Raw genomic sequence first — 27,892 nt, 5'->3', positions numbered from 1 at the left:
TATTCATTTTATTTGTCTTTGTCTATTCATTATTGGCCTTCCCACCTAAGTTCTTAATTTTACTGTCCTCTTGGTTTTTGCATTTCTATTTTTTCCCCTTATTTATCTTGCTTTCTCGTATCATCTGTTTTCTCCTTTTGCATGGGTTCTCCTTCCCTCTGCTTTTGGTCATATGCGTAATACAAGAACAAGAGAAAGTTAGCACAAGCAGCTTTGAGGTCTTTGCACCAAACATTAGATCTTTTATTCTGTGCTTTCACACTGTTCACCTTATACAAAACCCACTTTTCTTCATGGTCTCTGTGCATCACACTTATGGCTCTATGCCTGCGCGGAGCCTCGCTTGAAAGCTTCCAATAACTGAGGAAACTTTTTTCGGTGGGAACCCCTCCACCACCATCGTATTGTGCGCACCTACTGCATTTCCCATCCTAACTCTCAGTTCTTCTTCAACCGCCATTAAGGTTGCCTCGTCGGGAACTTTGTTGGTCCACGTACCTGCTTAGAGTGTTGAGTTTTTTCTTCTTACCTTCTTTCTTTCTTTGTAGTATCTAAAAAAAGAGGGGGAAACAGCTGTCGTTAGATAGTCTTTTCTATTGCTCCCTCTGAGAGCATGGCCTTGAAGGCCCCTTTTACCAAATGTGTCGAGTGTGGCAGTGAATTGCCCCCCTCCGATGGTCACACACTCTGTTTATTGTGCCTCGGAGAAACACATTGTTGAGACCTGCAAGTTTTGCATGGCTTTTTCGAAACAAGCCAGGAAGAACAAGGCTGATAGGCTAAAAGCCATACTCTGACAAAGGGCTCTACAAGAGGTAGACACTCAGAAGGTGCCAACTCAACCCAGATCCTTCTATGCCCCAGATTTCTGGAAGAGATCCTTTGACCCCGGGCTGCTCGCTCACACAGACAGTGGCCAGGACTGAAACCTTCAGATCTACACAGAGACTTTTTTTGGCCACAGTGAACCTAAAAAGGGTTCCCTGGTATCATCCCAATGCATAGCGGCATGGATTTGTCAAACAATTGCGCTAGCATATCATATCTCCAAGCGAGACTTGCCATCCCAGATTAAGGCTCACTTGACCTGTGGGGTGGTGACTTTGATAGGCTTTGCTAGAAGCGTTTCTTTGTCGGATTTGTGCAAAACGGCTTCTTGGGCTTCACAATTGACCATCATTTGACATAATAAGCTGAATAAACAAGCCAGGTCAAGTTGTCGATTCGGAAGAGCAGTACTGTTTTCAGCCCTTCACTAGACACCTTACTCACCACCAGTAAGTCAGCTAGCTAATCGCTCCTTAAGTATGATGCACAGAGACCACAAAGAAGAAAGACAGGTTGCTTACCTGTAATTGTAGTTCTTCGAGTGGTCATCTGTGCAGCCACACTTCACTCCCACTATCATAGATGTCGATGCTGAGCTATTCTCAAGTTCGAGATCAAACAGTGGTCCCAAGGAACTGAGAAATAGGGCAGGAACACGGTAGGCAGGCACGATATGATGATGGGGGAGGGGTTCCCGCTAAAAAAAGTTTCCAAGCGAGGCTCCGCGCAGGCCCAGAGCCCCATAAGTGTGACTGCACAGATGACCACTTGAAGAACTACAGTTACAGGTAAACAACTTTAGCAATATTGCTAGCTACTCCTTTCCCCCTTGTTTTTGTATAATGGGGGAGAGGATTTGTGGCTCTCCAGATGTTGGACTTCAATTCCTATGAGTCCCAGTGAGGATGGTAAATGGTTGGAGATGATGGGAGCTGTAGTCCAACAACATCTGGCTTGTCAGAAGTTCCCTGCCCCTGGCATAAAGTAAAAAGTATTGAGACTATTGCAGTTGTACAAAGGAGGAAACAATATATTAAAACTGGTGTTTATGTTTATTGTACTGATTGGAAAAGAAAAAGTGGTAGATTAGCTGATTATAGAATGATTTTGATTTATCTGATAGTTCACTATTTTATAAATGCCTTGATGTCACTAATCTTGATCCAAAGATCCTTGCATTTCAAGGATCTGGTGTACATATCTGCCAAACAGATGGTTGATGCAGTAGCCCTGACCACTGCAAAATTGTCTTCGGGGTGGTCTGGATTCATACACTCCCAAACAGGTGGTTGGAGTTGGTAAACCTGACCCTGCAACCATTGGTTTGATACGTACACATGTGGATTCAATTCTACACCAGTCACAATATCTGCAGCCCTGAGGGGATTTTTACCCCAATGCAGTATTTTTTGGCAGAGGTAGAATGCAACTCAATAAGGAATTACATTCATAGAAGCTTCCTTCCACACAAATTGTTCTTGATAGATCAGGTTGTATATGGTTTTTTCCTAATCATTATCTGAAAGCTTTTGCATCACATCAGCTAATGACTTAGACTCATAAATAAAAGATTTCACTTGAAGGCAGGAGTAGGTTTGAAATTGTGACTCAAGGTGTTTAGATAAGGTTATTATATTATTTTTATATTGGCAATAGCTGCTAGTACATTTCTTTGATACTTAAAAAAAGATTATTTAGGATGCTATCCTATACCCATTCTCCTAGGTATAAGACTTAGTGGGACTTGCTTTTGAATAGGCATGTATAGAATTGGAGTTCATGCTCTGTTTTTTTTGTTCTGGAATGCCTTAAGCCTGGTATTCCCTTTGGCCTTGAATATTTGCAACAATTAGGGTTCCTGCAGAGCCATTCAACCCACCACATATTCCTGGCCTAAAATTGAACTTTCAAAGCCTTTTCTCATGTCATGGGGCAATAAGTTTTAATCCACAGGGTAATCAAGAGAACCTTCTGGTGCTATATTGATGTTTCCTAAGGATATTCAACATTTCTGGAAAGCATTCGGTTACTCATTGCTGTAGGCTAATTAAAAAAAAAAGAAATAAATTCAGTGGCTAATTATTAAACATTTTTATAGTCAGTCAAATTTTAAATACTCAGTACTTCAGGGTATGCAAAAAAAGTGAGATGTTTGCACATAATGCAAACAAGCTCTGACAAACAGCTGTCAGTGCAATTCTGCATTTGATAGTAGCTTGTCTCATCTCTTTGTGTTTAACTTCATATTTACTAGCACAATGCCTGATGCCTGATTGTCTCAGCTGCATGACATTTGGGAATATAAAGCTTTATGTATGATGACTAAAGTAATGAAATCCCTATATAGATAACATCACAGGCAACTAAATACCTCAAAATAGTGTTCAGCGGGACTTCATGAGTTTGTATTTGTAAACAATCCTACATCCTAATTTTTCGGAAGCAGCTTGTAATTGATGGTCCATCTAGTGGTGTTTCCAGACGGAGTCTTCCTAGTGCAAACAGTTCGAAGGCATTGTGCAGCTATTGCATCTTTTTCTCTCTATTGGATTTTATCCTGTAAGAAAAAAGGCAGGAGGGGTGGAGGGAAAACACAGGACGGTTGTGAGTGGGAGATGATTTCTGGATCCCCCGTAATATTCTGTGAATGAGGCAGGGGTGCCATAAAAGCCTAATCTAGAAGCACCCTTTCACCGAGCTCTGATGACAGGTCACTGACTTCCCCACCTTCTGTACAACACAGCACTCCTCAAAACAATAGATTTTATTTTCATCGACTGTTTCCTAAAGCAGCTCACATTAGTCAAAAAAGAAAGAAAGACAGACCCAGGCCTTGCCCTCAGTCTTAGAAACTAAAGAGATCAGAAACGCGAAGGAAGGGGAGCGGAAGGAAAAGGGAGAGCAGAGAGAAACCATCTGTTTGACAATGCCAGAACAAAGGGGTGAGTTTTAAACAGGCATTTATATCCACTTGGGACCAAGCTGTTCTTCCTTTGCTGGTGTTCTTGCTGGAATAGAAACGGGGCAGATATCTGATGGCCTTTTCTGTTCTGCCCGGTGGCTGAGGCAGAGTGTTGTCTTCACTTCTGAAGTCCCACGGCTACTGGCTCTTAGAGCAGAATTCTTTCTGGCACGAAGGAGGAAACCCTGGCTCCCTGCACTGGCTGCTCCTTTTCTATCTGATGGCAGCAGGGGCCAGGCTGGCCTTCCCTTGGCGTGGTTTCCTTTTGGGGACCGTGTTGTTGGTATGACTACGGAATGGAACGAGTGGTTTCTCCAGAAGCCTTTTGGTTCCTTGCCCTTCTACAATATCCTGAAATGTTATTGCAACCATTAGAAAGGGCAAAAGAAAGAAATCTGCTTCTGGAGCTGGATCATGGGCAGAAGGAAAAGGGGGGGCAGTGAGTAATTCTCTATAATGCCCTATAATTAAGGCTGCAAGGTCCAGACTCTGAGAAGGTTCTTGCATCTTTAAGAGTTGCACAGAAAGAAAAGTTCTGGCTTGTGCAGTTTTTACTGTGGTGGGAAAAGCTGCATCTGGTGAAATTTTCACATCTGTGAAACTGTAATGTACCAGAGCCTTCATGGAGGTCTGGCTCTGACTGCTCCACCTGTCATAATTCAACTGAAATAGAAAATAATTCACTTCCCCTTGCCATGTTCTGCTGTTCTTGGGCATATTTGGCTTTTTGAGAAAATGTCCGAACACCACTACAAAATTGCTACCGTGGGAAGCGAGGCTAGTCACAAATACCAGTAACCTGCCCAGAAAACTGAGTACAAAGCAGAAGTGAACTCCAACACACAAAATAACTTGTTTGAACCCAGTTTTCTGTGCCAGCAAAAACCTAGATCACAGAAGGAAAACTCTTTTCTCTCCCCACTACCTCTGCCAGCCAACTCATCCCCTCTCTTCTTTTTCTCTCTCACCCTGGTTTAACACACACACACACACACACACAGAGTCACCACCCATAATCCCATGTACTTTCTTTCAAATCACCACCTATTCTCTCTCTCAACCCCTCAAAACTACTTCATGCACGCATAACACACACTGAATTTCCTCCTCCTCCTCATTGGAAGCGCGCAAAATAAAAACGACTCTCTTTTTCAGGATCCCTGTAAAATCCCACCACCACCACCCCCGCTCTCCCTAACCCCTTCCCTGTTGGCTTCTTGCTTGCTCATTACTGCTTTTGCTGCTGTGGCTGCCCTCTTTAGTCCCCCTCCCTAGCTTATCAGACAGCAGTGACAACGGTCCCTTTTTCTTTTCCCCCTTCTTTTTTTTGGGGTGGCTAGATACTCTGTTGAGGGAAGCATTGGCCTGCAGCTGCTCACCATCGTCATTTCCTAAGAGTGGGGCCCTGAGGCATTCCTGGGAATTGAAGATGGCAATGGCACTTTGCTTTGATGTCCTGCCTGCTTCCAGCAAGAAAATGTGTTAATTTGGGGGCAGTATCCAATCCTGCCCATCCGTGTGGGGGGCCCTTGCGTATGAGGACAGCCACCACAGCTTCGATTCCACGCATGCCCAGCCCCACTGTTTGCGCAATGGCGATTTAGCACTTCCAGGGGCAAGCCCCCAAACGAGCAACAACGTGCCTTTCTGGAAGGGGCAAGTCAGTGAAGCCCCTTTATGCACACAGCCGGTCACCGTTGGATACTACCCTTTATTAAAAATAAAAAAGAAACTGGGAAGTGTAGGATGCCTTGACAGGCACCATGGTGGGTGCCCAGGAGCACATTGGTGCCCATGACCATGAGCACCTTGATGATTACCCCTTCAAGCGTTACACTGACCCTCTTTGATTCAAGAAAGCGTGTTTTGCATTTGGAGAAATGCATTAAGTATAAAACGATAGTCCGCTTAATGCCTAGTCTCCACTAATAAAAGAAAAAAACCTGTGAAACTTCAATATATTGTGCTCTTGGAAAGGTAATTAGATAAAGAGGAAGAACGGGTGTTTGGAGCTTCATTTCTTTTAGTTAGCTTATATGGTGTAAACCAATGGTGAAATTGAAAATATGAAATGCAAAGATGGCAAGGTGACAGATTTGGTGGAATGGGGAGGTATTACTGTTGGTGAGAATTATATTCTTTCAGGCTTTACCAACCTCTTCACTGTTGGAGGTCATGGAATCTGATTTCGTGAGGGCAATTCCAAAGTAGAAATCAGTTACAGCTCCCACATATTTCCTAGTGGCCTTGCAAATGGATGCTGCCCGCTGGCGTGGGAGTGTGGGGAATTCCCAGACACACTGCTGAATAGATGAGGAGGACTGTAATCTCTTATGTAGCTGATCAGCAGTTGGGGAAGAGCTTAGTCTGGGATTGGCTCCCTTACCTTTTCTAGTAATAACTGATTGGTGCTGTCAGAGCACGAAGAGGGGCTGTGGTTCACTGGTAGAGCACCTGTTTTGCATGCAGAAGATCCCAAGTTCAAACTCTGGCATCTCCAGGTAGGGCTGGAAAAATTCCAGCCAGAAACCTTGGAGAGCCGCCACTAGTCAGTGTCCATAATAGTGGGCTAGATGGCCCAGTGTTCTGACTCAGTATAAGGCAGCTTCCTATGTTCCTAGCATCTCTTTGCCGGGGGAAAGGAGCATTCTCTGGATCAGGGCCATAGAGTTCCAATGGGATATAGTATGTGGTCTCCTACTACTAACACACCTGATTTTTCACCTTCATTTCTGTTAGCGATTTGGATGCCATGGGTAAATTGTAATCTCACGGCTAACCTTTAAGAGAATAACCTTATAAAATACGTAGATTTATTTTAAGAACGTATAACAGTACATTTAGAAGGTGTAATAAACTTCCATTTTTAGAGTAGCTTAGATTGGCTTTCAAAAATAGCTATGTTCCTAGATGATTGCAGCGATTATTTTAGAACCATGATTATTAAAAACCTTTGTTTAAGCTTCTGGTGCTGTGCATGTTGTGCAGTTGATACATTCTGAATCACTTAAGCAGGTAAAGACAAGCCATGCTAATACTGCTGACAGGACTAGTAAAGATGGCTGTGCTTTTCCAATTGCATGCATTACACTGACACTATACTTTCTTTCCTTTCCTTTTTCCTGTGCCATGCTTGCTGTGTAGCAAATGGAATCTCTTGCAGTAAGTTAAACGTTCTTTCATATTCTTTGTCCATTAAAATATGGACTAATGCACCTTAGTTCACTGTTTTAACTCTTAGCATGTTTCCCCCCTTTTTTTCTTTTTCTTTTCTTATTGATGCAATATATGATTATGGCAATCAAATGATTGAATTACATTTTACTTCAACAGTTCACGAAGAGCTTGAATGTAGCTTACTGTATTTATAGGTTCTGACCTTTGTCACATACAATTTGGAATTGTTATATAAAGATTATTTGAGCATAAGTCATCCTTGTTTAACAGTCAAAACACTCACTTATCTTGTGAAGGGAGAGAACTAAAGTAATGGTTATATTAAAATAAGTTACTTCTATACTGGTTCCACAAAAAATAAAAGAGATTAAATTAGGATTTAACACACTTTTTATTCTGGACTAAACAGTGCAATTTCATCATGGTACTGCAGCATGAAGAAACAGAGTCCAAGTTAGATTAAGAAACTTGCACAACTGAAGGGTAAACTATACACACCCTATGTTAAATGCCCCCCACTTTCTTTTTTACTTCCAAGTATGCATGCATGCATGCAGGGCCCTGATCCAAATTTGGACCATCCCACACACACACGGGCTGAAAAGTGAAAAGTATGCAGTGGTTCAAACTGGATTGGGGCGGGGGGGGACGCATTTACTTGGTGGTAAAAAGAAAGTGAAGCTCAATTCCATGCAACAATTTACAGTGGCCAGGTTCAGGCAAGACGCTAAACCATGCTGCTTAACCACAAAATGGTTAAGGGAATACATCCTTAACCATTTTGTGGTTAAGCAGCATGGTTTAGCGTGTTGACTGAACCAGGCCAGTGTAGGTTAACCCTTTTCTTGCCATTGCTGTTCCTCATCATCCCTCAGCTGGGTGCTTAACTACCCATTACCTGATATGAAAGGACTATATAAGACTCAGTATGTAAGTTCCAGCTGCCCATTCCTTCCCCAGGATAGATGAATATGCACCAATTACAAATTCAGGACTTGGATATACCATCTATGTGAGAGAGGATTTCCACTGCTTTCAAGTGACTTACACAGAATACCCTCTTAGAATGGACTGTGTCTACTTCTACATAACAAGGTTGCCATGACACTGAATTGTTGAGGTTCAGAACTATGGTGATAAGCACTCATTCACAAAAGCTATAGGAAGTCACTTTTAAAGGTTTTTAAGTTAGCAAGTTATTGACCTGGTTCGGAAGACACAACAGCCCACCAGGGTTAATTAACCCTCAGCGCACTGTGAAGCATGCTGTCCATCATCATGAATATGCAAGCCCTGGCCAGACGTTCCTGTGGCTTATCATGTCATCTAAACCCAGGCAGTGGAGGTTATTTGGGGGTTAAACAAACGTTGTATAACCCATGGACTATTTCAGGGTTATGTAAGGCTTATGTGAACCCCTGAACCATTTCATAAATGCATTTAGAAGTAAACTGCTTTTTTAAAAAAAATAGAACTGGTGGAATTGTATTGGTTCTGTGAAGTGTATTAATTTTTATTTTATTTGACAAATTTTAGGAAATAGTCCCCATAGAAACGGTAGTACATTTCCATGAGCCCAGTTTGTATCACTTATTTTAGGGAGAACACACACACACACCCAATAAATTGCTCAAAGTGGGGGGCAGGTAGTCATTCCATGGAAATGATAATGAGTTGGGTCCCCTCAGATCCATTGTTAAAATAATTACATTTAACACTGGCTGTGTTCAAAGGCCAGTGTGAAGAAAACAAACTGCAATGAGCCTTCAGCGTGCATTCTCCATCCCTCTTCTCCTAGCACTGTTACAAAGAGAGTATTAGAAGCTTTTGCCTCCATTTTAGATTAACCACTGTTTTACTGTTACATCTGACCAAAAGCTGTAGTTGATCTTAATTATGGTTTATTGAAACAAGCCAGCTTCTAATTCATGGTTTGAAGTTGGCTTGTTTTGAACAAACCATAAATGAAATTAAAGCTATTTCAGTTTAGATGAAACAACATTGCAGTTAAAAAAAATGGAAGCAAAAGCTTCCAAACTCCTCCTCATGGCCGACCCAAAAGAGGAGGCAGACAGTGTGTAAGCTTAAGTTTCACTACTGATTCCATGGTTTATTGTGACATCCAAGTGCAGCCTTTGTGATCACTTGGAATAAATAAATGCACAACTCTTGTACTCCTTGTATTTCATGTCACCATTAGGTCATAAAATTGATGCAAATTGTATTTGGGTAAAATGTGTGTAATTTAAAGTTTATTGTAGCAATATTAGGCTAATAAAGCTGAAACCTTAAAAAAGAGGAGAAATGTGAATCCAGAGAACGTAATAAATCCTCAGACTTTATTAGGCACTTTTGAGCGTTTAAAGCACTTCGCATCTTGCAGTCCTTACAACAGGGATGAGGAACCTTCCAGCTGGTGGGCCAAGACCCAAATCCAGCATGCCAGGTTCTCTGCCTTATCTCTGATCAGAAATAAGATTACTTGCCCTGCTCCTCCACCCATGCTGCATTTAGGCTTTTTTAAAGCCTCCATTGGTGCTATTGGATGCATTTTCGGATAAGAAGTATTGATGGGGAGGGGAGGGCTAATGGAAGCTTTATAAAAGCTGGATTACAGCCGGAGAGGGGGAATGAGAGAGTGTGTGTGTGTATGTGTGTGTGTATATGAGCATCTGAATGGGGTCTTGGCAATCACATTGTCCCACCCACTGCTGGTATGAGGCCCCTCAATAAGCATCCTTAGAACCAATTCAGGTTTTGGGTCAAAAAAATTGCCACCTGCCTTACAAATAGGTTAGTGTAATTATCCTCATATTACTGTTGAGAGGACTGAAACTGATGTGACATACTGATTTCAGGGCAGAGGTGAAATTGATACCAGGGCCTTCCTAATTCAGCAGCAGCTGACATAATGATGAACACACACTTTTTATAATAATCTCATCTTCCATAGCTGCAGAGACTATTGGTCTTTGGTCTTATTTTAGCATTGTTTTGTAACCCCAGATCTCCATTTCTGTCCCCAAAGCACTGTATGGGGGGGGAAACCTATATCCAGGCTGTTGCTTTTTAATAATAACCCCCTTCTACAATTTATTTCTTTAGCAATTGGAACTGTGCCAGAGATTATATAAGCTGCACTTCCAGTTGTTGTTGCTTTTTCAGTCGTACTGTAAACTCATCGGACAAGTGCACGAAGTTAGTACAATGCCAGAGGTATGTAGTAAAAAAAAAAACACCCAGCAAGCCTTTTGCTGAAATAATTGCTGTGCTTTCTTGTGTGATGTTTATTTCTTCCAGCAATTTATCTTGTCTTATATGGAGGCCACTTATTTAAGGTCAGGAATGGTAACTTCCGAAATGTTTAGAACATTCCTTTGGTTTAGTGAAAATGTGATCTGATTGCAAAAAGAGAAAGTATTTTATTTTCTTACATTTATATACTGCTTTTCCTCTGTGGGGCTGAAGGCAGTGTACAAATGGTTCTACCCACCTCATTTTATCCTTTCAACTCTGTTGTTGGCTGAGAGAGTGGCTAGCTCTCTCTTCCCAGTCATTGTCCAATATTCCAACAGCAGTATTTCAGTAAGCTGCATGGCAGTGTATAACAAGCTGGTCTTGAAGGGGGCTTGCTGCATGTTCAAAAAAAGCATGCATCATCTTAGTGTAATAATTGCACAAACTCCAACCCAGCACCAAGAGTAGCACCAATAGCCCTCCATGATATGGGGGGTGGGGTGGAAAAACGTGTTTCAGAAGAATAAGTGTACTGAAGATTCCTGAAATGGCAGAGCTGTACTTTGGAGAACAGTATAGGGGGTTAGCACTTCTGCCCTATTGTTGTTCAGGGTGGGACAGCACACAACCACCCAGCAAATAAAGCAAAATAGTATGTGGGTAACGGTGAGTGAAGTAATACTGCTTTTTCCTAATTCAAAATAAAAGGTGAATGAGTGCTCCAGCACTGGAGTTGCACAATATCAGAGAATACAGCTGCCAAGTAAATTTTGGGCACTAACATTTTCAGACAATATGCAGTAGGAGCTCTACAACACTCATGCAGCCACATTCCAGAAAACTGCACCCAGTAGGGAAGGCACATCAAATGGAAATGCCTTGAACTAAAAAAAAAATGGTCATGCAGAAATACCATTAAGCATAGGTTTCTGTTGGCACATTGTAGACAAGTAGGACTTCCCTCAAAGCTAGATATGGAAAAAACAAGATTCCCATACCTTGACAGAGCTTTTCTTACTGAAGCTGGGCAATGATAATTCGCAAGTGGACCCAAGTAGAGTCTGAACTGCAACTTGTAGGTAGAAATCATTCACTGTATAAAATGTAAGAGACATGTAAGAGAATATTGCTTTCAATTTTAGACCTTAATTTTCAGATGAACTGACCGATTCTCCATATATGCCTGTTATTATTGACATCAGTTGTTTCATTCTGGCATTTATTATTACATTTAGTGCTTGTCCTCAATGCTATTCTCATGTTGACTCCTTTCAAGAGCACAAAAAAATCGTCCTAAGGGGGGGAAATAATTACAATTTCATTTTCAAGAAGTGTAGCCTAATAAGATTTGAATTATGTATTCATTCATATAGAATCAAATGGCTTTGTTCTTAGTAGGAAGCATTCCTTTGAATACAGCAGGATTTATTTCTGAGTAAACACTTTCAGGCTGTAGGTAGCCCTTTTCTAAAACGCTTCTCTAGAAAATGAGATGGAGCTTAGTTACTACCATTGGCATGGTTATTACAACAGCTCTTTAAGCATGCAAATGTTTAAGATCAGGATTCTGTAGTAAATACATAGGCCAATCAAAAAACCAGTTAAGGAGAAATTGCTTTGTTGAAATTCACAATTCATTTTCTCCAATTAGAAGCTGCATATGCAGAGTAGTACAATCTAGCATTTGCTAGTCAGGGCTTAGATCCCAATTAAACTAGTGGAATTGAATGCCCAGTTAAATGACTGAGGCCCATTGATTTCTGTGGGATTTGGCCATGATTAACCATTGCTGGATTCACCCCAGAATATTTGAAGGGGTTAATGGGATATTTCTTTTTATGCATGACCGATCATATTCTGAAAACTAGTTACAAAAATATAAAGATTAATATAGATGTCCTTTAAACTATAAACACGCTCAGCAGAACGGTGGGGGGAAAACATTTTATATTTACTTTACCATGAATTTAATATATAGTAATCTTTTAATGGGTTGAAATTATTTCTAGTGGGAATGGGAAAACTTTTCATCATTATATGTAATATATTAATCGTACCATGTACACATGCATAAAATACTAAAACAACTCTTTTTCCTCCCATCATGGGACATTATATTTTTAATCACAACATAGTAAAATCCATGTGGACTTCCCCAGCCCAACACTTTCAGTAAAACTTTCAAAATCAGGTCTGTGATGATCAGGGAGCCAAATGTGTATTTCAGTACATGCTCACAAATGGAGTTCCACATGCATCTTGCAACTATGCTTTTGAATAAAACAGAAACACCCATTTGAAAGAAATAAAGTTGTTACTGCCCTTTAATGTCAAGAAGGGAAAAATTGTACATTGATGAATATAATTCTGTTTTCCTTAACAGCTACTGAATATGTCACGAGAGCTGAGTGAGTTAAAGAAGAACCTTAAGGAAGCTAATGCTGCCATTGCAATGGAACCATTGATTATAGAGTGCGGTGCCTCTGAACCCATGTTCACTTCTACAGAAGTAGCCATTCAGTCCATGCTGGAGTGTCTGAAAAACAATGAGCTTGGAAAAGCTCTACACCAAATAAGGGAATGCAGGTAACATTTGACTAGGTGATTGATCCCTTCCTCTTTCTCTGTAGCTGAAAGGGCTGTAGCTTTGAAAACTTGTATGAAAGAAAATTGCTCCTGAACCAAGGTCTAGCAATTTAAAGTCAGAGATAATGCCAAGGTGTAATATTCACTCCCTCACCCCCTAGAATATTTGCATCTAACCCAGAAACCCTTGTGTCTAGATTCAATAAGAAGGTATTTATAATAGTTTTAAGACACAGTCTATTAAGAACCTCTATTGTGCACACCCCATTGAAGTGAAAAAAATGCAATGAAGCAATGCCTCAGTGCTTCACACATATTTCTGTTGGGCTTGAATGAGACTGACTACCCTAGTAGTTTGTGGCCATGTTCAGACATCACTTTAAGCCATGGTAGCTTAGTAAGCTACTCACAGTAGTTTATTTTTGAGAGTCCACGTTGGGTTTAATTAATTGGCTTAATTAACCCATCATGGGTTATTGTGTTGTCTGGTGGAAGTTTTTTTTTAACCCATGATGGCTTATTCTGCCAAAATAACCAACACTGATAACCCAGTTTGTAGAGAGGGTTTATTTAACCCATCATAGGTTATTATGTTGTGTGGCGGTCACTGTGTGTTATTTTGGCTGGCTACAGAGCTGCGTGCCAAGAGTGGTCAAAACAGCTGCCACTCTACTCTTCATCAGCTTACTGCTTAGAAATACATCCTAAGCAACCAAGCCAGCAGTGTAGGAGGCAGGCTATGAGGATTGGTCCCAATCCTGCAAACCCCCAAGGCGTTATAGGCATCTCCTGCTTTTTGGTGCACCTAGGATTTTTGCTACTTTCACAGTTAGCGCTGGGTTTTCATAGTGCATCAGGTGCCTCCTTAGTAGAAGAGACTGGCTATGAGGATCGATCCTGATCTTGCAAACCCCCAAGGTTTTCTAGGCATCTCCCTTTTTGGGACACTTGGATTTCTGTCGCTGTGGAGTAAATGCACAGGGGTTTGATGGTGAATCTGATACCTCCCAACTAGGAGAGGCTGTGTGTAGAGTTTGGTTCTGATCCTGCAAATCCCCAAGGTTTTCTAGCCACTTCCCGCTTTGGGGGCACTTGTGATTTTCCCTCTTTAGTGAGTTATCATGCAGGGTTTGATGATGGATTGGGTGCCTCCTAACTAGGGGAGGCTGTGTATGACATTTGTCTTGATCCTGCAAACTTCCAGGACTTCAGAGGAGAAACAGCGCTACTAGTTGGGCGGGAGGAGTGTAGCAGGAAAGGGGACGGGTCATATTACTTAATAAGCTACTCACAGTGGCTTATTAGCTCACTCATGTGGCGAGGGATCATGGGCTATTTAAAAATAAGCTACTGTGAGTAGCTAATTAACACATCATGGGCTGTCGTGACATCTGAATGCAGCCAATGCCCCACCAGTCAACTGGGTTAATGCGTTACTGTGCCCGTCCCCTTGCCCCACTGCAGTCCTTCTGTCCAAGCAGTGGCATTGTTACACCCATTCTCTACATTAGGGGCTTCAAGGAGCAAAATCCTGGTATGTACCCAAAAGGAGGTGGCACAAATAAACCCTTGGAGATTTGCAGGATCAGGACCAAACTTCACAAGCAGTCTCTCCTACTCAATAGGCACCCCATGCACCAACAAAATCCAGCACAATTATCTCAGAGGAGGGGAAATCCCCAGTGCTGGCTCAATTCTTAAAGCATTTCCCAATACTTTAAGGTCTATGGGGAAATGCGCAATTTTGCTACAGCGCTTTAACGCTATTGGGAACATGTTAAAGCAACTGAGTCAGTAGTGTCCATGGGGGAAATGTGCAATTTCGCGGAAGTGCTATGTCAAAATAGTGCATTTCTCCCGTGGACACTTATTTTTACTATGAAAGCACAGATCTGGAGGAGAAGGCTATCAATGGCTACTAATCCTGATGGCTATGTACTACTTCCAGTATCAGAGGCAGTAAGCCTATATACACCAGTTGCTGGGGAACATGGGCAGGAGAGTGCTGTTGCATTGTATCCTGCTTGTGGGTCCCTGGCCAACAGCTGGTTGGTCACTATATGAACAGAGGGCTGAACTAGATGGACCCTTGGTCTGATCCAGTATGGCTCTTTTTGTGTTCTTATCTCTCATCATTTGCCTACTTGCATTTAACTTTGTCAGATTGTAAATTTATTAAGCATTTACTAAGTGTAAGATGCTTTGAAAACACAGGAGTCAGACACAAAGGAAGCATTTCTAAGAGAATATCTAAGACCCATTGGTTGTCCTTTCTTCATGAGCCTTTCCACATTGTGATTGATGCACACAATAAATGTGTGTTGGAGTTTTAACGCGATAGCAAAGTTGCACATTTCCCCCATTGACACTGCTGGCACAGTTGCTGTAACATTTTTCCAATAGCATTCATCTCAATCAATTTGTACTTCCTGCTGAAACTTTGTTGTTAAATAGAGGCAATAAATCACCCCATTCTTCCCTGTTTCTATAAAATTTAGCTCCTCCTACACTCATGAATATTTGTGCATTTCTCCCCATAGGCACTGCTGGCTTAGTCACTTTAGCATATTCCCAATAGCGCTAATGCCTGCAAGCACCATAGCAACAGCAATCGGAATTGCTCTTGCCACACAACTCTCTAGGCGAGGAAATTAACCCACAGTGCCCGACAGACAACATGATAACCCACAGTGGGTTAAATAACTCACTTTGCAGACCATGGGTTATTAGAGTGGGCTACTTTGGGAAAATAAGTTATCATAGGTTAAAAAATTCCTGACCAACAACACAATAACTCATGATGGGTTAAATAATCCATTGTGGTTTATTTAACCCATTGTGGATTATCATGACATCCAAACCCAATCTGTGACTTTAAATAATAACAACACAGAACTAAAAGAGAAAGGCACTACATATAGCAAAAGAGCAGGAAGGAAACTATTCTCAGAAGTGCCAGAATTTATTCAGGCCCAGCGCCTCAAGGGCAGTCACCAACATGCAAAAGTTAACTCCTTGGCAATCTCATCAGCCCCTGAAAAGGAAATCTTGTTTCCAAAATGCACAGGGCCTGAATACATTTTGCTACTTCTAAGAACAGTTTTTCTCCTGCTCATTTGGATGAGTGTTTTAAACCATTCTACAGTGACTCAAGTTTTTACAGAAACTGCAGTTCCCAGGAATGGTTTCTCCTTGAGTCCTACAAGCATGTTTGTTGGGGCCAAAGGACAATGTGCTATTCCTTCCCACAGTTCTAGTGGATCATTGAGCTAAATCTTTCCCCATCCCTTAGCTTTTAATTTATCACCATTATTAGTTATTGCTTAACATCAACAGGAAAAAAAAAGTTCTTACTTGACATGAACCTGATGCTGCTCCATCTTTCTTTTTGGCTGCTGGCCAAGAATTAGAGATTGTACAGTTGGCTTAGGGAGTCCTATGTTCAGAGAAGCTGAGAATTACCATTATAAAGTGTTGCATAAACACTTTGGGCAATCACTTATGCAAATGACGTACCATTAATGTGAGTGACCTCTAGTGCAACTCCAATAGCATAAGCTGGCACATCTACTATCCCTGGAAAAGCCAGTGCACTGGAAGTCACTTATGCTAGCACTACATCAATTGCGTAAGTACAGCAGCCCCTTGGATACTGCTCTCACCACCACAGCTAATCCCCTCCACCCCTTTAACTTGTTCTCTTTGTAGCTGCTTCTCTGAGTACCTTTAGGAATAAGGGTGGATGCATATGCTTCTCTACTATGCCAAACTATGCAGTTACGTTTTTGTAGGAACATTGGATCTCATTCATATAGGCACAAGTTCTGAAGGAGAAATTTTCTATTATTTCATGTTTATTCCCTGGTAAACAACCACAAAGCATTTACAAGGCTGATTTTTCAGTGACATATTATCTTTATGAAAGTTACCAGAAATGTTGCCTGTGCAAGGGGATGAAGGGAGATTTAATTTGTATAGTGTTGAGTCCATTAATCAACAATGGCTTGCTGACATTCTTGTTTCACTGCAGGAGTTTATGGCCCAATGACATTTTTGGAAGCAGTTCCGACGATGAGGTCCAAACCCTACTGAATATTTACTTCCGGCACCAAACACTGGGGCAGTCCGGCACTTACGCACTGGTGGGCTCCAACCAAAGCCTGACAGAAATCTGTACTAAACTGATGGAGCTGAATATAGAGATCCGGGACATGATCCGGAGGGCTCAGAGTTACCGAGTCATCAATACTTTTCTTCCAGATTCCAATGTTTCTGGCACAAGTCTCTGACAAAAGTCTTGTGCCCTCTTTCCCATTCAAGTTGGGATTGCTTCCATGCTGGGCTGAGGTGGCTCAGTGCCTCCTCAGTCTTAGAAAGACTTGGTCAAGTTGTAGTCAGTCTTGTTACCTTGACAACATTTTCCAAGAAGAGTTGGGCAGAGTTTTCAATGTGTAGCAATACTGTGACGAAGGTAACATAGAATCCTTCGTTTTGAGCTGCACACACAGAATGCATTTCACTGGGCAACTGCAATTCACTACTGAAGTGACTTCCATACATACCAAAGACTACTACACTGAACCGGACTTCCTTTCTAGAAAAGTAATGTTAGGTTGGCAAAAGTGCAATCTTTCCTTCACTTGAGGATTTTTGTTTTTTAATCTTGTACATTTTTTTCCTTTGACCAAGTTTGAAAAAATAGGCAGAATGAAGCTAGTGACAGGACACTGAAAGACTGTCAGTTCAAAAGCTGAGAGCCTGTGTGTATGAAAGAGATTGTAAAGGACTACAGTTTAATGTACACTGTAATTTAAATAGGATTACTGTATCTTTTGAGGAAAAAAACCCAAGCTGCTATGAAGTACATTTCCTGATGTTGCTAGGCTACTGTCTTGGAAGGTACTACATCCTGTTGCAAAAGGTCTGTTATTAAGACCAAAGTACCTATGAATGGACAAGGAAGATTTTTTTAAAAAAAGATTTTGGCTGCTTTTTACTAGAGGGTTGCTTTTATGAATATATTTATATTACTTAAGGACGGCTGGTCTGGCATAACTTGCCATTTTGTAGGAATACATCACATTGCTGATTTAAATTCTTTTGAGCTGCCTCGCATGTATTTGGAATTTAACATATATTTGGATTTTAACAGTGAAAATATTAAGTACAATTCAAATTTGTTTTTCATTTCTTAAAGAGTTTTCTTTGTAATATATGTAAGTTCCCTTGATTTTTTTTCTTGCACTTACTGCTGTCAAATGTTAAATGAGTGCATGAAAATCTTTTGCACATTTGAGACACTTTTATTCCAGCATATTCTCTGTCACTTACTCACTCTGTAAATACACTTAAAAGGTTTTTGTGAAGTACATTTTGGTTGATATTTTGATCAGAAAGGATCATCTAACTAAAATATAAAGGTCATTATAATATATATACCTATATACAAACATGACTGTGTATGTTCTGATTGATCTGGAATGAACTTTGGCAGAAGTTATCAAATTTGGGGGCTTTTTGAAACTGGGTTTTCTTTTTCAGTTTGTTTTGATTCAACATGCAGCATTCAGTAGTGTTTACATGCTTATTGTACATCGAGGCATTAGCAACTATAAATCACTTTCATAATTGCATTGATTAAAGCATCTCTAAGAGCAATAAGAATGAAGGTAGGAGCTACACTGGAGCCCCTTTTGTTTCTGAGGCACTGCTGCGCTAGCATTTCCCCCCCAAAATGCAACTGCTGCTCTGCAGGTACATTAATAAATATAGTGCAGAATCCGCTGTGTTCACAACATGGTAATGTGCTACAAACCAATGTGTGGTATTGTAGTTGTGTGAGGGAAGTAGGAAGAGTTTAAAAGGTCACATGTGCAATCATTTGTGTTTCTAGCACATGCTGCAATTCTAAGAGAAGTAGTAGGTCATGTTTCCATATTAGACGCCTTTTCTTTTTTTAAAAAAAGTCCAGTAACTGCATAAGCATCTGTGCAGAAATGCAGGTTTAAAAATAAATGGTATGGTATTCATGAATGTGCAGTTGCATAGGTGAACAATGAAAAATAGGCTCCCCCAAAAAAAATTCTGCCCGTAAATACCTTTGAACCTACCTAGAGTCAATTCAGAGCTAGGCTTGGCTTCCTAGCAACCTTGAACTCAGGAACCTCTTCTTTTAGGAATAAATATTTTGCAGAGCCCCAATCCTGCTGGATATTGTGTTTCTTTGCTTTTTCTTTTCTTTTTTCACCCACCAGAGATGCAGGAACATACATCACATCAGCCCCACTTGTGGGCAGAATCTGTGCCTCTATCCAAGCAGCCAAGTGGTAGCAGAAGTATACCTCACCTGCCTGGCGAAAGAAGGAAAAGATTTGGGACTATAGAGCAAGATCAGCCAATGCTGGGGAAAAGATAGAAAAAAATTAATTGCAGGTCAGATCATGGTGGTTCAGACCTGGCAGAGGGAGGTATTCTGCACATGCTGTAGGTAGCACCACCAGGGATTTATGAGAAATGGATCCATGATCAAAACCCACACATTTCTGAACTTGCAATTTCCACATATATATGTGTGTGTGTGTGTGTGTGTGTGTGTGTGTGTGTGTGTGTGTGTTCGACAGTGTGTGTACATTTGAAAAATGCACAGACATACACCTTAATCAATGGGAGAAGAATGCATTTTAAAGATGCACACAACTGATACATACATTTGGGAAGATATGCATAGATTTTCGTGCAAAAAACCCAACTCACAAACATGAGTCAGAAAATGCTTAGGGATGGAATTCGGAGAACTCTGGCAAGCTCAGAGTTTGCTGTTTTGTATGATCCCTAAGCAGCACTACACATGTTTACGCTAAACTACTCATCCAGTTAAATTCACACTCTGCCCTGAAATTCACTCACAGTACAAAGTGTGTTTACTGAGAGGGCAAGTTCCCTCAATTCAATGGGACTTACTCTTCAGTAGCTACCTTAAAGGATTGCTGCTTCAGGTGAGGTGATGTTTCAAACTGGAATAAAACACTTAACAAAAGGGAAGGTACCTAGTTGGAATTATAAAAGGGAAGAAGTCAAGTTGCAAAAAATATAATTTGACACCTTTCTGATTTCATGCAAAACGTAAGTGTACTTATTCTGCAAACTTTTGAGCACATGCGTTCAGCAATTGTGAAACCACTACTGCTAGATGCTATCTTTATTACAGATTCATGCTAGTGAAAGTTTCATTCATAAGCTACAACTCCAGTACTTCCACCAGTCTTTGGAAACTTAAACATGGTCATCCATTGTTTACAGTTTAGCTTTGCCTGAAAGTTATTTTCTTCATAGAAACAAAATCAGAGCTTTGTAAATGTTAAAGATATAACATAAGCAAACTTAACAATATTTGTGGCTGAAGTTGATTTTATCTTCACCATTGGCCTAATGTATCAGCTTCAGTATATAAGGCATCTCATCTGACACTTCGATAATTTTTCTATGCTGAAATTTCTACCCACCCACACCTTTGTGTAGCTAGAACTGTTATAATATATTCAGCTTCCAAGGCTGCAAGTCCATGTATTCTTTTCTCAATTACATTTTCCTCTGAGTAGCTGCTACCAAAAAATACCATGCTCTGTCATTTGAACAACACTGGGTACAAGATGGCAACTTGATTTCTTAAAATAACCCTTTCTTTAGTTAACCTTACTTGGTAAAATGCAACAAGAGATGGGTATAGGAAAAATTGTTTTATTTCTTATGTTACTCCAGGAGAGAAAGAAACTGAACTGTTTCCACATAAGTTTAGAAGGCAGCCTGAAGCTACATAAATAGGTATCAATGCAAGGCTTTTAATCTGACAACTGCTTGTGCTCAAGTATTTGCTCTTGTTCAGTTTCAGCAAGAGGGCCACACATTAGAATTGTTATGCTTTTATTAAATTTAATTAATTTTTATTACCATCTCTGTTGGAGAGATCTATTACAAAGAGGTATTGATTTGTTCTCTTTTCTTTCAGTGATTGTGGACTGATTTCACTTATCTGTTTGGTGAAGAATAGGTACAGAATAGGTAGCTCATCATTCTGAAAGAGCCAGTATCCACTTTTATATTTTTCTTTCTAATGAGAAAGCATCCTAAAGGAGATATGCTGCTCCTACTTAACTTTTAGGTTTGCTACACAGAAATCCCTCTAAGCTGCCCATTCCTTCTGTTTATTTTACCCCAATATTAGCTCTCTCATTTACAGTGTTCACCCTTCATATCACCAAAGGGAGTATTACAGTGTAATTAGAATTCAGTTTTTATTACAAGGTAAATGGATAAGTTACAAATAGTATTTCTAAGCCTTACAAAAAATCATTAATCCGTTATCCAATGCCAGGTCAGAAGCCTAAAGTCAAAGCCATGTTATGAAACAAGTAACAAAGTGCCAAGTGCCAAATGCAAGAACTGCACACATTAGAAGTAAGTCAGGGCATATTAAACAATGTATTTGAAACTATAGGTATTGTCACAAGACAGTCTTTTGCCTTTGCAGCGGCCACACAGTTCTTGACGGTGGGGCCTCTTGAGGTCAATGTGCCTTTTCTTCTGGGGGCAGGAGCACCGAGTCTTTGAACAGATCTTGGGATAACATATTTAAATTAGTAAACAGAGATTAAAGCTTCTTCCTAAATGCTGGTTACTGTGTAATGGTTATAGCTTATTTGTATAATTCTCTTACTAGAGAAGAACTTTACAATATTCTTCTACTTCCATAAATTGAAATTAATCCTATTTTACGAACGGGTGACTAACAAATGGTGCCGGCAAGCAGAGACTACATGCCTGTAGAGGAAAATTAAACATGCATTTTACATACTCAACCCTGTACCCAGTGGCTCATTTTGTCTCAGGGCTCCTGCCATTGCATGTTCTACTTATTTTGAAGAGAACGAAAATGTTCCCAGACATACAGTTTTATAATAGGACAACTGATGGAGCAGGTCTTAAGGCACAGAAACTGACTAGTCTCTTGTGATTTTACTGTTTGGTTTTTTGTTTATCTGTTGTTTAACAAACACAGAATTCAGCCCTGGAAATACCCCTGTTCTAACATATACAAGAGAATATTGCTAGATCTATCCATGAGATGATCATACTACAACTGGTAATACTACAAATGTCTAAAAGACAATTTATCCACATTCATGTGTTCCTTCAGGCTTGTAATGGTAGTTATGCAAGTCAATTTGCTTTGGGAGATGAGAGTTATATTTCACATTTGTGGAACTTCTTAATGTATAGTTGTCCTACACAGTCAGCCTTAGAGCTATAACAGCAAAGGAAATGAAATAGAAGTTTCCCAAGTTGCCTATTACCTTAACACTAAAATTTTGGTTATTTTAACTTGCTTAATACAACATAGGTGAAGTGTTACTTACATGGCACTGAATTGATTCCACTTTATAAGGATTAAAGCACTTCTGGCATTTGCGACAGAGCTGTTTAAAGTAAACCTAAGAAAATTAAGGTTGTTACCATTAGCATAGATACCTGAACCCCCGAGAATGGAAATTTACAGCAAGTTCAGATTTTCCTGTCTCACATTAGAATTTCCTATAGATTTGTCCATTCACTCATTATAAATCTAAATTTCCAGTCCGTTCCAGAAATAAGTGTGCCTAACAGGCAATTAAATTAATTCAGCTCATAATGCTACATTCTGTTAAAGTTTCAATATATTTTGTTTGTTTGTTTGTTTGTTTATTGCATTTTTATACCGCCCAATAGCCGAAGCTCTCTGGCAGTAAGTTTTTAAGATTTCCCATTCATGTCACTAGATGTGATTTGTATTTTAGTCAAAACAAACATTGCTCTGTGCAATGTCTCAAAATATAACTTTCAGAAAAGCTCCAATATTGGAGCTTTTTTTGAAAGCAAATTAACACCCTCTCCCCTATTTTGACACTAGGAATTTCATTAATAAAAAGAGTTGAGGGTTGTATGCCTAGAGAATCATTATCTGGTATTGCTCGCTCTTGTACCACTAACATCTGGTCAGAACAATAAGTCTTATGGAATCTTAAGGATTTACTGTAGCCTAAACTTCAACATTAAACTACAAAAAGTTTATGCTTCAATAATAAATTTATCAGCTGCATTAACAATATTGTGGTGCCTCAAAGACAAAAACACTGCTATCCCTCTGGAAACTGGCCACAAAAGATTTTGCAGGTTTGAGAAATACTTCAATTGTTAACAAGCTATTCTCCATGTCCAGCCCAATCATACAACAACCGTTTTGGAGTATTAAAGCTTACCCCCCACAAGCAAATTGTCTACTTTTATGCTAAATATACCTTATTGGTTCCAGAAATGCACCATACATAAGCACTTTCCCATCTGGTCTTGCAATCATTGCAATGGAAATAGCCATATTTCTGTTCTAGGAACTGCAACAAAAAGTAGTTCATTAGCATAATAAATGAATTCCCTTTAACATGCCCGGAACTATGAATATTGGGGCCAGTTCTGCAAGCTTATTTTAAGCTATGATCACTCAGTTTTACTGATCCACCGAGTTATGATGCAGACGTGTGTTGGAATGTTCAGTCAAATGCTTCGCCACCTCTCCATTCAATATGAACTGAGACAGAAACCACATATTGGAAGTGGGCCCGATTAATGAAAATAGAATTCGATGTGCAATTTTTAAGTGTCACTATGACAAATGAGCACATGCACTTGCATCCCTCTTCACAGCAGGACAGGCTGCAAGCTGCTCTTAACTTTATTTATTCCTCAGCAATTTACTGCCACTACTTTCCCTTGAAAACCACCTAGGTCTGAGCAGGAAAAAGATCCAGATTTGCAGTGTTCATAGCAATTGGGGGGGGGGGGCAGGGAGAAGAGATAGAGAACACTTTCTGCCTCACTTATAGGCTTATATATTAGATTGTAAGCCTATGCGGCAGGGTCTTGCTATTTACTGTGTTATCTGTACAGCACCATGTACATTGATGGTGCTATATAAATAAATAATAATAGGCAGCAAGAGTTTAATATGTTAATTCCCAGGACCACTTCTTCAAAGCAATATGTGTAAAGCCAGGCCCAATGGCTATGTAAAAGACAAAGTCAATTTTGGAATTCCAATTTTGGAATTTTTGGAATAAGAACAATTATTTAGATCAGTATAAGGGAGCAATCTTATGGTCACCCCAGGCTTCTCTCTTCCTCGGAAGTACCCAAAGCAAAATCACAGTCTAGCAAAATTGCAGGGTGGCTGGAAGAGCAAAGGTGAAGATAGTTTCCATGCGCTTGTCACCCTGCACTGGATATTTGGCAGCCTCAGAGTTCGGAGGCTACCGACTAGCTTCATAGGATTTCACCCTAATAGCAGGCATTCCAGAAAGAATGTTCAAGGGGGGGGATTTCTTTAAAGTAGCGAGGGGGATGGAAAGAGTGGTCAGCATCCATAAAAGGAAAAAGTGTGTGAGTTTGCCAGGTAAGCAGAATCCTAAGTAGAGGCTGCTAAATCTTTCCCTTCCCACCTTCCAGATATTTATTGGATGCCTTAACTCTAATGGGGTTAGGAAGCTTTTAACAGGGAGGGAATTTATTAAGGTGGGCATTTGCCTTCACTACTGTCACGTTTAGCATACATTGTTTGAGATGAAATACATGCAAGAAATAAGATATTGCAAAAAGATTTTTCTATGAACAATTTTTTGCTACTTAACTCCAAGGACCTTAAACCTTGGAAGCAAGTACAAAACTTCAAAACTTCAGTAGAAGCCCGCCTAAAACCCTTAAACTTATTTTTCACTAATGCAGACAAATAATTCTTAAGCACATGGATTATTGCCATCCCAACAGAATAATTAACCTGTCCAAGAAAATCATAGGTGTTACGAAACAAAAAACTACCTCACACACAGATTGAAATCTTGCTCATCTTTAGCTAGGAGCAAGCCTTGTTGAATTCTGTGATAGGTTAACCTCAGAGACTACTGTAGGTAAGAGTTGCCACTCAGTTCTTCACTACCACATCATGTGTGTGCATATTTACCACATAATAGCTCTAAAGCATGGTTAGGAACCATTTTGGATTTGTGTAATTGTACTGCCCCCTGCCATAGACCACTGCATGCTGAATGACATCAAGAGCAGGGACCCAGCTCTTAATTTCATTGGGTTCCGGGCAAAAGTGCCAGCTAGCTTCAAAGAAGCGTACTGAGTCCTGACCTTAGGACAGACAGCGCCTTGAAGCACCAGCTAAGTGTGTAGAGGTATTACTCTTTCACCTTTCCTTCTATTTACCCCTCCCCCTTCTTAGGGAGCCTAGCTTCGAGGAAGCTCGCCTGGCTTTGCAGGCCAGATGGGCCAGCCTCTTGGGTTAAATTTGGCCTGCAGGCTGGAGGTTTCCCATCACTACTGAAAAGAACCTAACATGAAAAGCACAGCAGTCATGCTCACCTTACCCAAAACAATAACCCTACAGACAAATCATACGTAAATATACTCAGAAAATCCTCAAAGTTCAGTGGGAGATCTTTCTAATAAGCATGCTTACGAATTTGTTGTTGTTTATTCGGTCAGTCGCTTCCAACTCTTCATGACTTCATGGACCAGCCCACGCCAGAGCTTTCTGTCGGCTGTCGCCACCCCTTAATCCCCCAAGGTCAAGTCTGTCACCTCCAGAATATCATCCATTTTACGAATTGGAGGCTTTATATTATTTATTAGCATGCATACAAAGCTTTTCCTATTGCCACAAACAGCATCCCTTCCCCACCCCATACTATGCATTTTGATTACCTGTTTAGAACACCACCAAATCCAGCATTCCTACTCTTCCTAAGGAGATCAGTGGGCACTTATGTGTCTTGATAATTTAAAAAGTTATCCTTTACAGGAAAATCTGAACATGTAAACTGTACCTAACTCACCCTGTCCTGCATAGAGGACTGCCATCTGTTTTCAGGCAAGGCTCCTATGCTTCTAACAAGTGTGTTACAGGTGAAGAGCACATACTTTGCATGCAGAAAGTTCCAGATTCAATCCTTAGTATCTGCAGTTAAGAAGGAGATGGGATAACAGCTCCATTTTTTTCAGTCCCAGGTTGCCTTCTGGGAAATTAGTGTTTTGTGACTGTCTGCTATGGCCACCATTTTATGGGAGTGTCCACAACACTCTCCCAAAATCCAAATGTGTTCTCTAACCCAAAAAGAAGGCTATCAATGGCTACTAGTCCTGATGGCTATGTGCTACACCAGTTGTTGGGGAAGATGGGCAGGAGGGTACTGTTGCACTTATGTCCTGCTTGTGGGTTCCCAGTCAACAGCTGGTTCGCCACGGAGTGAACAAAATGTTGGACTAGATGGCCCCTGAATCTTAGTCACAATTTGTATGTAAAGAGTAGCTTTTCTTCAAGTAAGCATGGGGCTGTAGCAAGGGAGCGGAGTCAGCTTGTCTGGGGTAACCTATGGGCAACCCCCACCCAAAACGAGGTGGAACAGAGATAACCCTGGATCTGGCTGTCACGACAAATCTCACATTCCTAGAAGGCTCCTTCCCGCCTTTTCCCGCAGGGCCTCACACCAGAGCGCCCCTAGCAGGCAGCCGCAAAGACAGTGGAGAAGGTGGGTGAGACAGGCCTGTTGTTTGGCGGCTGCAGGAAGTCGCTATTTGGCTTAACTCACCTGGAAAGTGGTTTTTTTGTCCTCTTCGGCGTTGCCACCTTTCTGGGCCACTTCGCCCTTCCCATCCCGCAGCTCTTCGTCTCTGTTCTCCGAATTTTCCTCCTCCTCCTCCTCCCCCGCCGCCGCCGCCGCCTCCTCCTCCTCCTCCCGTCTCTCTAATAACGGCTTCTTCGCCACAGGCTCCTCAGCGGGCTGCTGTGAAGCCGGCGCTTCGTCTTGCTCTTTCGGTTCGGCGACCACTTCGGGCAAGGTGAAGAGGCGGCGGCCTAGGATGGGCGAATAAACGCCCGGCAATGGCGGCGTCTCTCGGCTGAGACGACCGGAGGGGCTCTGGGGCCGGACAGCCTGGAGCGGACGGGAGCCCAGCGAGCACTGCACGGCGGCGTCCACCCGCGGGTTCACCTGGATGCCCACCTCTTTGGTGTTGGCTTTGCGGAGCCGCGGGGTGAGGCCTGGGCTGACGTGCGACAGCAGCGCCTTCAGCTGGGCTCGCTTGTAGGTGTCTATGTAGTCCGGCGAGGACACAGGCGGAGCCGAGGAAGGGCCGGACAAGACCCCTCTGTAGGGGTTGGGAGCACCGCTGCTCTTGCTTTGCTTCCAGCTTGGCTGTTTCTGCTTGGAGGGTGGCCTGGGGGCTACGTTGTGGCTAGGAGTGAAGGTGTTCGCATAGCCTTGGTAAACGCTGTAGGGCGGATAGACAAAGCGCTCCATAGTCAGAAGGGTAGCTTGGTTTTAATCTACCTTGTCTGCCTGCTCTAGCTTTTATCTCTCAGGAGCGCAACAGCTAATTGGTGCTCATTACGACTGGCGAGGGGTGATAATCACCCTCCTAGGTTCTTAATGAAGCCGAATTGGCCTTCTGACTACATTGTCAGTGAGATATGACTGGAGTTTATAAACCAAAAGTAGTGGGGGGTTCAAAGCAGCAAAGGTAATACTGATACAAAGACGAGTGGATTGATTAACGTTTGCAAACTATAACCCGTTCATGCTGGAGCATCTCCATTAAAGTTGATCAGGCTGCTTGGAATTAAGTTGATTACAGACTGTGGCAATGATTCATTAGACCCATTGAAATCAATGGGTGTTTACTTTCAGAAAGTTAAATGTATTTGCATAAATATTTGTGATGCTCAAAACATACAGTTCAAAGTGGTCTATTTGGCTTCAGTTGTTTGATAACTATATTCTTAGTTATACAGATTTATAGCCAATAAACATGTGGGTGATCTCACACTGTTACACTTCAGTATTATTTGCACAGTTGACTTGGGGCATAAGGTCTATATTCAAATTCTATAAACCATCTGCCCAAAGTTAAGAAATCAATCTTTATCTAAAGAATGCATGGGATTTTAGTTTGTATGTGTATAGATATACTTTTCCAACCTCTGAGGAAGAAAATGAGAGTCTATTCCTCAGTACT

General features: G+C 41.1%; 2 protein-coding genes across 5 annotated transcripts in view; one reads left to right on the top strand and one right to left on the bottom strand.

Moving 5' to 3' along the window:
* Positions 1-18,234, top strand: part of FRY (FRY microtubule binding protein) — a 204,394-nt gene extending 186,160 nt beyond the window's left edge. Inside the window, exons 59-62 of the mRNA XM_063126983.1 lie at positions 6,935-6,952; positions 10,073-10,183; positions 12,588-12,790; positions 16,821-18,234. Of these exons, the coding sequence (XP_062983053.1) occupies positions 6,935-6,952; positions 10,073-10,183; positions 12,588-12,790; positions 16,821-17,079 (591 nt within the window). The 3' untranslated portion in view covers positions 17,080-18,234. The remainder of the gene's footprint in view (positions 1-6,934; positions 6,953-10,072; positions 10,184-12,587; positions 12,791-16,820) is intronic.
* Positions 463-27,221, bottom strand: ZAR1L (zygote arrest 1 like). Of its 4 annotated transcripts, XM_063126977.1 has the most exons (7): positions 26,467-27,221; positions 23,122-23,214; positions 22,204-22,278; positions 18,901-19,140; positions 11,203-11,297; positions 3,200-3,385; positions 463-551 (listed from the first exon to the last, which is right to left on the bottom strand). In XM_063126977.1, exons 1-4 carry the CDS (start codon positions 27,175-27,177, stop codon positions 18,907-18,909), a joined length of 1,113 nt encoding a protein of 370 aa, XP_062983047.1. In that variant the 5' UTR covers positions 27,178-27,221; the 3' UTR covers positions 463-551; positions 3,200-3,385; positions 11,203-11,297; positions 18,901-18,906. The 4 variants fall into 4 exon arrangements, with proteins under 4 accessions (XP_062983047.1, XP_062983050.1, XP_062983048.1 ...); XM_063126978.1 differs by lacking the exons at positions 463-551; positions 3,200-3,385 and adding an exon at positions 10,435-10,599; XM_063126980.1 differs by lacking the exons at positions 22,204-22,278; positions 23,122-23,214.
* Between the last annotated feature and the right edge of the window lie 671 nt (positions 27,222-27,892).

Source organism: Elgaria multicarinata, chromosome 5, assembly GCF_023053635.1.
Source record: "Elgaria multicarinata webbii isolate HBS135686 ecotype San Diego chromosome 5, rElgMul1.1.pri, whole genome shotgun sequence".
NCBI classification, from domain to species: domain Eukaryota; kingdom Metazoa; phylum Chordata; class Lepidosauria; order Squamata; family Anguidae; genus Elgaria; species Elgaria multicarinata.
The sequence above is the reverse complement of the archived record's forward strand: the minus strand, read 5'-3'. Positions and strand labels throughout refer to the sequence as shown.